Genomic DNA, 10,984 nt, shown 5'->3' on the forward strand with positions numbered 1-10,984 from the left:
TATATATCTATATTTATATCTATCTATAGAGAAAGATAGACAGACAGAGAGACAGAGAAAGAGAGAGAGAGAGGGAGGGAGGGAGCGCAATGGGAAATTCTTGTGGATACAGAGTACCCAAATAGTGTGTCTCAGAAAGAATCTCACAGTCCTGATGTTTAGGACTACCTATCTTTCCTTTTCAATTATACTATCCACGATTACTGGCTAAACTTCCCATAGCGTGATAGCAGAAAAATAAATTCAGTTCCTTGTTGTTATATACATACAAAAGGTAAGCTTAAAACCACTGGCTGAACTGAATGGAGGTAGAATGTATTTTAATTCACAAACCTGGTCTTATCTCTACAGAATCGGAATGAATATATTGCCCACCTCAAGGACCAGTTGCAAGAGCTGAAGGCAAAAACTAACATGGAGAATCGCTTTATGAAGAGAAACACTGAGCTGCAGATTTCTCAGACCCAGAAAAAATGTAACAGAACAGAGGAGCTCCTGCTGGAAGAGATTGAGGTAATCGCTGCTCACAGGCAGGAGCCAGGTAGATGGCACTGCTGTCCCTCCTCACTGGCCTCCGCTAACGCAGGAGCGAGAGGGAGATCCTCATGATTGGTTTTCTCCTTCTGTAGCCCTAACGTTTGAGGTTAAAAATGAGAACAGAAGGAGGACTTGCATATTTGCCAGGAGAGACTCTGATGGGCTAGAGAGCCTGTATCTCCTGTTGTTTTGTAATGACTGAAAACTGGTTGTACTTTCTTCCCTTGGTCACTTTCTTTTATAAAACCACTTGCCATATCTCCTGGCAATTCTCGGAAGAGAATAAAACAAGGTACGCAGTAACTGCAGGCTTTTGCTGCTGCTTTCCTCACTCAACCAGTACCTTTTTTTCTTTAAGTATTTAAAAATAAATGTTTTTATTGATTTTTAGAGAAAGGTAAAGATAGAGAACATCATTGATCGGCTGCCTCCTGCACACCCCCTTCTAGGGACTGAGCTGCAACCCAGGCATGTGCCTTGACGGGGATCAAACCACGATCTCTTGGTTCCTGGGTTGACACTCAACCACTGAGCCACACCGGCCAGCTCAACCAGTACCTTTTATCCCTCCACTAAGAAATACACAATCTAGAGATCTGAAGTTCATAAAACTTAAAAAGGAATGCTGAATGGCTAAAAGAACAACAGGTAGGTGACAAGGAGCAAGCAGTAGAGTGTGTGTCAGGACTCCTTTCTTCTGAGCTCCCTGCTTATTTGAAGCTCACTACCCAGGTGGCTTACGTCTGTGATAGAAAACTTTTTCTTGCACCCTGGACTTCCCTTTTCTAGGCCTAAGGACCTGTGCCCTCGAAGCATCGTTTCTCTCCTTAAATTGAAAACACTTTCCAGACAACAGGATTATGGTCCTTTGTTCTGGTCACTCACACATCCAGCACGGTGCCTGACACACCGCTCGGTGGTTGGTGAACAAACACTAAGCAAGTTGAAAGGAGCAGAATTGTGGCTCCGGAGCGATAGCACAGGGTCCTGTGCTTCTGCCTCAGCTACCCCTCTAATTTTGAGAAGTTCTCATTTCCAACCCAGCAGCCCTGCTGGGGAGAACTCCTGACGCGGTTTATTGTTCTCACAGAAACTAAGGCTGAGAACTGAAGAAGAAAACCAGATTCATATGGAGATTGAAATATTCCTTCGAAGGGAGCAGCAGGTGAGTCACCAAAACTATTTTATCCTCTGACATGTGTGTGTTTCACTTACAAAATACCAAGGACAGCCAAACATTTTTTGAAGCGAAAAAAATCAACCTTAGTTCTACCAGCTTAATGAATGAGGTATAGCCCATGTTATCTTTTTTTTAAAATATATTTTATTGATTTTTCACAGAGAGGAAGGGAGAGAGAGATAGTTAGAAACATCGATGAGAGAGAAACATCGATCAGCTGCCTCCTGCACATCTCCCACTGGGGATGTGCCCGCAACCAAGGTACGTGCCCTTGACCAGAATCGAACCTGGGACCCTTGAGTCCGCAGGCTGATGCTCTATCCACGGAGCCAAACCGGCCAGGGTTATCTTTTAAAGTTATTCATCTGAGCCCGGCTGGTGTGGCTCAGTGGTTGAGCATTGACCTATGAACCAGGAGGTCATGGTTTGATTCCTGGCCGGAACACATGCCCAGGTTGCGGGCTGGATCCCCAGTAGGAAGTGTGCAAGAGGCAGCTGACCAATGATTCTCTCTCATCATTGATGTTTCTATCTCTCTCTCCCCCTCTCCCTTCCTCTCTGAAATCAATAAAAATATATTAAAATTTGTTTAAAAAACATGTATTTCCCATACATCAAAACAAAATAAATTTATTCATCTGAATAAATATTTTATAAAGCTGTAATTTGAATGCCTGAGAAACTTTTCTCATTCCTATATTTTCATTGTCATAATTTTAAAGTATGACTTTTTAAAATTATAAAAATAACATTCTTGGTTGAGGGAAGATTTTTTAAAATTGCCAATTGTTTAACCCATTTTTTCATGTTACCAGTCTCTTCATAAAATAATTAAAAATAGTTTTATAATTTTCCATTGAATGGTTATGCCGTAGTTTACTTGTTACCCTTTATTTTAGATATTTAGGTTATTTCTGAAGTTTTGTTATTATAAATAATGCAGTAATGAAAGCTTTGTCCAAATGACTGTTTTTCTTCATTGCAATTATTTACCCAAAATAAATCTCAAGCATAAGATTATGATGTCAGAGAGACTGGTATTTTGTGACTTGATAATATTGCTAATACTTTGTAATTTACACTGCCATCAGCAGTATATCCAGGCACTAATATCAAGTATCCTCCACAGCACTAACCATATTAGATATTATTAAAAGTCTGTTAACTTAACGAGCTGTTTTATTTTGCATTTTTTCTTACTGATAGACTTGACCATTTTTCCATATATTTATTTACTCTTTTTATTTCTTCTTGTGTGAATCATAGGGTTTTAATTAGTATTTCTAATTCTAACAACAAACCAAGCTGAATATCTCTTGGATCAATATGGAAAAAATTTTCATGTTACAGCCTGATTTTGAGAAAGCTAATGAATTTTCAGTAAAGAATTCCAAATTTGTAGTTAAAGAATTACTAGATGCTATATCATAAACCTTTACTGAAAAAATATCTGGTAGGTTATTAGAATCAGGATCCTGTAACCTGCAATTTAAGAATTATGTATTGCCCTGACCAGTTTGGCTCAGCGGATAGAGCGTTGGCCTGTAGACTGAAGGGTCCCAGGTTCGATTCCAGTCAAGGGCATGTACTTTGGTTGCGGGCACATCCCCAGTGGGAGGTGTGCAGGAGGCAGCTGATCGATGTTTCTAACTCTCTATCCCTCTCCCTTCCTCTCTGTAAAAAGTCAATAAAATACATTTTTAAAAAAGAGAGAATTATGTATCATTTTACCTGTTTTAAATGTTAGACACAGCAGGCATAACAATCAGATGAGCTAGTAGATTAAGTGAACGATGGGTGGATGAAGTCAGTGTTTCCCAGATCTTCAGCCCAATAACACAAGCAGTACATAAATACTTGTTAATGAAACATTTGAAACAGTACAGAAATTATATATATATATATTCGTTGTTAATCCTCATCCGAGGATCTTTTTTCCATTGATTTTTAGAGAGAGTGGAAGGGAGGATGGGGGTGGGGGGAAGGGAAGAGAGAGAGAGAGAGGTGAGAGAAACACATCTATTGGTTGCCTCCTGCAGGAATGGCCCTGAACAGGGCTGGGGGTCAAGGCTGCAACTGAGGTAGATACCCTTGACTGGAATAAAACCTGTGACCCGTTAGTCCACAGGCCAATACTCTAACCACTGAACAAAACCAATTAAGACAGAAATATATAGTTTTAAAGGTGAAAGCTCTCTTAATCACTCCCCTTCTTAAAAAACATTTCTTCCACATCTTTAAATAGACATACTTTTATGTGTATCTATTTACATGTTTTTAGTATTTATGTTTTTAAAGTAAATGGGATCATACTAGGTATATTGTTGTAGACCCTATTTATTTACTTACCTTGTCTTTAATGTTTTCCTTGTCAGTACAACTGCTGTATAATATCCCATACACAAGCTATACCAACATTTAATTAACCATTCTTGTCAGTTTCTGACTTTTTCTGTTAAAACAATGCTGAACATTCTTGGACATGTCTCTAAGTGCATGGTGTATGGGAAGACTATTTTGGTATCTTGCTTTTAGATTCCTTATGTCCTCTCATATTCATTTTAATGGTTTCAGTTGATTTGTTTTCTAGGTAGATGTTATTGACTGCAAATAGTAACAATTTTATATTTTCCTTTTCATTATTTATGTCTATCTCCATTATGTGGCTTCTTTTATAGATAGAATGTCAAGTGTAATGTTGACTAATAGTAGTGATACAGGGCCACCATTTTTCTATTAATGGTTTTAACGGAATTTCAGTCACATGAGTAGATAGTCATGTCATGTTTCTCATGCGCAACTGAGGGCATTCATTGGGAGAGAATGGGACCCAGAAACTTGGAATGGGAATATCTGGTTGGACTCCGATATACTGACAATTTTGAGCCCCTAAATCACTGCCTTGCCAGTGGAATTAGACTGCACACCCTTGTGTCTGAGACTAGTTGTCTCTTCTCTGAAAATCCTGTGATAATAACTTTATCTGAGGCAGATGCCTTGAAAAAGGATGCTTACTCTCAAGACCTAGCATAATCACCTCTATAGCCCGTGGATCCACAGCTAGGGTCAACTCTCAGCAAGTTCTGGGGAGAACAGATAACTCAGATAAGTGTACCTCAGAAGGGAACAGATTTCCAGGATGAGTACAGTATTCAACTTTATGAGATGGATTTTTTTATCCACTGAGATATTATTTTTTCTCTTTCAATATGTTGATAAATTAAAATATACTAATAGATTTGTTGAGTTGAATCACCTTTATATTCTTGGGCTAAACCTTATAATTTATTTGTAGATTTTTATTTTGTATTTATATATTCCACAAACAAAATTAACCTATAGCCGAAACCGGTTTGGCTCAGTGGATAGAGCATCGGCCTGCGGACTGAAAGGTCCCAGGTTCGGTTCCGGTCAAGGGCATGTACCTGGGTTGCGGGCGCATCCCCAGTAGGAGATGTGCAGGAGGCAGCTGATCAATGTTTCTCTCTCCTCAATGTTTCTAACTCTCTATCTCTCTCCCTTCCTCTCTGTAAAAAATGAATAAAATATATTTTTTTAAAAAATTAACCTATAGATGATTTGGTTTTTGGTGTTTCTTTGTTGTATTGCTCTCAGTTATGCTAGCTAGCTTGGCAGCTTGAGTTGGGGAGCTTTCTATCTTCTTATACTCTGAAATCTAAAAATATAAATAGAACAAAATATATTATTTGTTCTTTGAAACTTTAGTCAAATTCAGTCATAAACAATCTTGTCTGGGTATCATTTTATTTATTTAAAAAAATAGAATCGCTTCACGAATTTGCTTGTCATTCTTGAGCAGGGGTCATGCTAATCTTCTCTGTATCGTTCCAATTTTAGTATATGTGCTGCCGAAGCGAGCACTGGATGTCATTCTATAGGGAAGATATTTGGCTACCATTACAATCAGTTAATGATTATTGGTGCCTTCCCTTTAAAAAGTCTCTTTCTGAGTCATTTTTAGTAACTATATTCCTAGAAAATAATCCATTTTATCTAAACATTCATTTCAAATTTATTAGTATAAAGCTGTGCACTATAGTCTCTTACAATTATAAATGTTACTTTAGCCCTAACCAGTTTGGCTCAGTGGATAGCGTCAGTCTGTGGACTGAAGGGTCCCAGGTTTGATTCTGGTCAAGGGCATGTACCTCGGCTGCAGGTGCGTATCCAGCCTGGGCCCTGGCCAGGGCGTGTGCAGGAGGCAACTAATCTATGTGTTTCTCTCACACTAATATTTCTCTTTGTCTTTCTCTCTCTCTTCCACTCTCTCTAGAAATCAATGGAAAAATATTCTCGGGTAAGGATTAAAAACAAAACAAAAAATCAAACTTAAAAATAAAATAAAATGTTCCTTTATTTCTGTAGTTATCTTTTTTATCCTTTTTTAAAAAATGTGTCTTCTCCCCCACCCCTTTTTTTTTTTTTGCTGAGAGTCAAAGGTTTGACCATTTTATTGGTCTTCACAAAAAACATCTTTTGGTTTTATTGAGCAATTCTATTATTTTCCTGTCAGTGTTTTTTAATTTTTTTTTATTTATTAATGAGACAGGGAGGGATGGAGGAAGGGAGAGACAGAAACATCAATTTACTGTTCCACTTATTTATGCATTCATTGGTTGATTCTTATATGTGCCCGACTGGGGATCGAACCCACAACCTTTTGCTGCACAACCGAGCCACCTTGGCAAGGGCTAAACCTGCTTTACTTTTGCTTTGATTATATTGTTTTAGCTGTGGTTTTTATAACAGCACATAGCTGGATTTTTATTTTATTTTATAAAATATATTTTTATTGATTTCAGAGAGGAAGGGAGAGGGAGAGAGTGAGAGAAATATCAATGATGAGAGAGAATCATTGACAGGCTGCCTCTTGCACACCCCACACTGGGGATCGAGCCCGCCACTGGGCCTGTGCCCTGACTGGAAATTGAACTGGGACCTCCCAGGTCATAGGTCAACGCTCAACCACTGAGCTATGCTGACCGAGCATAGCTGATTTTTAAAAATTTTATTTTCAATTAAGATTTTAATATAATCATGTAAGAGGAAAACCAATATAATTTGCTATACAAATTAAACAGAAGTATGATAAATACCAAATAATGTTAATACATTTTAGCTAGCTTTAGCCAAACTGACATTTCTCTCTAAGAATGATTGATGCGAGTCATGTTTTCTGAAAAATTCCATATCTATGTTCCACTTGATGTCTCATTCTTGAGGTACACACTGTAGAAGTTTGGAAGTTATACATACATTCTGTTCTTGCAATGATAACCCTTATATTTTTAACATACATATGTGTACTTGATTCTTTCTCTAAGGCTAGAGTTAATCAATATATTTCTTGCTATTAAAAAAACTGATTTCAGAGAGAAGAAGGGAGAGGGAGAGAGGGATAGAAACATCAATGATGAGAATGATTGGCTGGCTGCCTACTGCACGTCCCCTACTGGGGATCGAGTCCACAACCTGGGCATGTGCCCTGACTGGAAATCGAGCCGTGACCTCCTGGTTCATAGGTTCATGCTCAACCATTGAACCACAACAGCCAAGCTATTTCTTGCTTTTATTAGGGCAAAGCTTTCTCTTACTTCTTCTCTTCCTCTCCTACACCCCATATTGAAACCATTCATTATATACTTCCATTTTATAGATGGGGAATGAGGTTTAGGGAATTTAAGTAGACTCATGTGAGTGCCACAATTGCAAGTTGAACCTAGGCAACGTGGCTTCAGAGCCTGTTTGTGCCCAATTGAAGATTTCAATTCCATATTCTCATTTATTATTAAAAAGTACATTAAATGGCTTTTAAATATATATATTGTACTGGTTTCTCTCCCATTTCTGGTACATCTCTCTTTCATTTTATTTTGCTAAAGTACATTCTTGAGTAACTCTTTCAGAAAGACTAGATATATTCTTTCGCTATATTCAAATGCTTGGTTGGCTAGGTATAGAATATTAGATTCACATTATTATGTTTTAGAGTTTTGAAGACATTGCACCCTTCTCAACTAATATTTAGTGTTCTCAATCAAAGAAATGTCTGATGACATTCCTTACCCTTCAGAATTTTCTACCAACCTTTTATTCCTTTCCTTTTCATTGCAACTTCTCTTATCCAGACACTGAAAAGGCCATCTTCCTCATTTTTAAATTCAGTAATAACATAAATAACACTAATATATAAATAACATAAATATTAAGTAGTTTGATGAATATGTGCATATATATGTTCCTGTAACCAGCACTCAGATAAACAGAAAATATTTACAGCCCTGGCCAGTTTGGCTCAGTGGGTGGATAGAGGATTGGCTTGCAGACTGAAGGGTCCCAGGTTCAATTCTAATCAAGGGCACATCCCTCAGTTGCAGGGTCGACCCCCGGCCCCAGTTGGTCCAGGTGCATGTGGGAGGCAACCAATCAATGTGTCTCTCACATCAATGTTTCTCTCTGTCTCTCCCCCTCCCTTCCACTCTCTAAAAAATCAATAGAAAATATCCTTGGGTGAGGATTAACAACAATAATCAAAAAGAAAACATTTACAGCATACCAGAAGTCTTCCTCATGTCCCATTGCATCAATAAACCAACCCTCCTCCAGAAATAGCCACAATTCTGACTTCTATCACTATGGAAAAGTTTTGCTTGTTCTTGAACTTTATATAAGTGATTTGTTTTGTGTCTGGTAGAAGCCATGATTTAATATTCTTTCCAAATAGAAACTTGAGGAGAAGCTAGAGTTCTGGATGGAGAAATATGATAAGGACACAGAAATGAAACAGAATGAACTGAATGCTCTCAAATCTGCTAAAGCCAGTGACTTAACACGCCTTCAAGACCTTGCAAGGCTGGTAAGGAAGCAGAGTTTCAAGAGTTAAGACTGAGCACTGAGGAGTGGGTGGAGCTAAGTTACAGTAGCTGGGGTAATGCTATTTTTGGTCACAAAGTGAAGATGTAAACCATCTTTTTCTTAAATATATTTTTATTGATTTCAGAGAGGAATGGAGAGGGAGAGATAGAAACATCAATGATGAGAGCGAGTCACTGATTGGCTGCTTCCTGCCTGCCTCCCCCTGGGGATCAAGCCCGAAACTGGGCATGTGTCCTGACTGGAAATCAAGCCATGATCTCCTGGTTTATAGGTTGAGACTCAACCACTGAGCCACACTGGCTGGGCCATGGGATTTTTTTTCAATGATCATGATGATAGCGATGACAATGCAACAACATTGATGGTGGGGGCAACAAGAACAGTGCTAACATAGTGCTTACTCTGTCCCAGGCGCTTTACTAGTATGGCACATACACTGGTAGAACTTAATTTGACCCTCACAACCACCTCTTGAGATTTCCATAAAGTGAATTATGATTTCCAAAATGCTTCGAATATGGCTTCATGTGCACATTCTATCACAGCTCTTAAAACACTACATTAATTTGAGGTCATTAATCCCATGTTAGTATTTCATTTTTATGAAATATTTTCAGGTAAACTTGAGTTATTCAAACTGAAAAACAAGTGGGAACAATTATGAAGTTAATATGTGCATATTTATAATATAGGAATCCAGTAATTATTTTTTCCTTTGGCTTATCTTTAGATTTGGCATGCTTTAGTTTAAATTTTATTAAAACTGCAGGGCTGGCTGGGCCACAGCTTAGCCAAGAGTCCTGTACCATAATTAATGTTTACTTTTGCAGATAAGGGAGTATGAACACGTCATCATTGAAGATCGTATAGAAAAGGAGAAGAACAAGAAGCAAATAGAGCAGTCTCTCTTGGAATTAAAGAGCATCGTAAAGGTAGAAAGTCGTAATTGTCTTTGTGGGGTCCCTTCAATTCTACATCTGGCTTACCGTTGAATGCAAAATACCTCTCATTTATTATCAAACTCAGAACAGGAGATCTGTGAGGAAACATGGCCTACAGTCGGTGGTGCAGGGAGACAGCTAACAGAAAAAGCCATTCCGCCAACTTTAATCCAGGGAAAAGGAGGTGGCTTAGCAGGGGAAGCAAAACCTAGAATTTGTGCCCAGAGGTCAAATTTAAGGATACTACTTCTAACCAAAAAATATTTTTAAAAATGTTTTTATTGATTTTTAGAGAAAGGGAGAGGGAGAGAAACATCCATCGGCTGCCTCCTGTACCCTCCCTACCGGGGATCAAGCCCAAAACCCAGACCACGAATTGAACTGGTGCATGGGCTGAAGCTCAGCTGAGCCATACAAGCCGGGCTAACCAAAACAGCCCCTGAGAGAGTTCTAATTTCATACTGCTTCTCAAAGTCCTATTTATAAGTTAGCCCAAGCTATCTGCCAGATTCTGATGAGAGCCATTTTCAAAAAAGGTAGAGGGGGTAAGTTTAGACAAAAAAAAGTTTTGGTTTTATATGAACGTCTATATATTCGTGATGCTTTAACTGGCAGGTCAGATTCTAGGCAATATCAAGCAAAAATAACATCAACTGAACTGAAACTTGTTTTGAGGATCGTCCTTGTCTCTGAAAGAGTACCTGTAAAGATAGAATAATATGCAGGCTGTAGTTTGGGATATGTATTAGGGGTGGATTAAAAAAGTAAGCTTTTTAGCCCTAGCTGGTTTGGCTGAATGGACAGAGTGTTGGCCTGCAGACTGAAGGGTCCCAGGTTTGATTCCAGTCAAGGGCACATACCCAGGTTGTGGGCTCGATCCCCAGTAAGGGTTGTGCAGGAGGCAATCAGTGATTCTCTCTCATCACTGATGTTTCTATCTCTCCCTTCCTCTCTGAAATCAATAAAAATATATATTTTTTAAAAAGCTTTAAAGTGCATTCAGGACCAGGTAACCAAATCCAAGCTTGAGCTTTCCATTAGGAGAGTCATATGTACAGTTAGTATTTATTGAGCTCCTATGGTGTTTTCTATTTGTCAGGATTCCTTGACTGAGAGCAAAAACCTAAGAACTAGCGGAAGGCCATCTTTTTTCTTTTTTGCTGGTGGCTTTGTTTTCAGTCCTTAGTGCTGAGTGTGATTTTTTTTTAATATATATTTTTTATTGATTTTTTAGAGAGGAAGGGAGAGGGATAGAGTCAGAAACATCGATGAGAGAGAAACATCAATTCAGCTGCCTCCTGCACACTCCCTACCGGGTATGTGCCTGCAACCTAGGTACATGCCCTTGACCAGAATCGAACCCGGGACCCTTGAGTCCTCAGGCCGACGCTCTATCCCCTGAGCAAAACCAGTGTTGGCTTGTTTTAAG

The 10,984-nt window shown here is 38.7% G+C and overlaps 1 protein-coding gene across 1 annotated transcript in view; it reads left to right on the forward strand.

Annotated features, from left to right (window-relative positions):
- Positions 1-10,984, forward strand: part of IQCG (IQ motif containing G) — a 45,728-nt gene that overhangs the window by 30,548 nt on the left and 4,196 nt on the right. Inside the window, exons 8-11 of the mRNA XM_006775016.2 lie at positions 352-513; positions 1,628-1,702; positions 8,463-8,594; positions 9,445-9,546. Coding sequence (XP_006775079.1) covers positions 352-513; positions 1,628-1,702; positions 8,463-8,594; positions 9,445-9,546 — 471 coding nt within the window. The remainder of the gene's footprint in view (positions 1-351; positions 514-1,627; positions 1,703-8,462; positions 8,595-9,444; positions 9,547-10,984) is intronic.

Source organism: Myotis davidii, unplaced genomic scaffold (genome assembly GCF_000327345.1).
Source record: "Myotis davidii unplaced genomic scaffold, ASM32734v1 scaffold9, whole genome shotgun sequence".
Lineage (NCBI taxonomy): Eukaryota > Metazoa > Chordata > Mammalia > Chiroptera > Vespertilionidae > Myotis > Myotis davidii.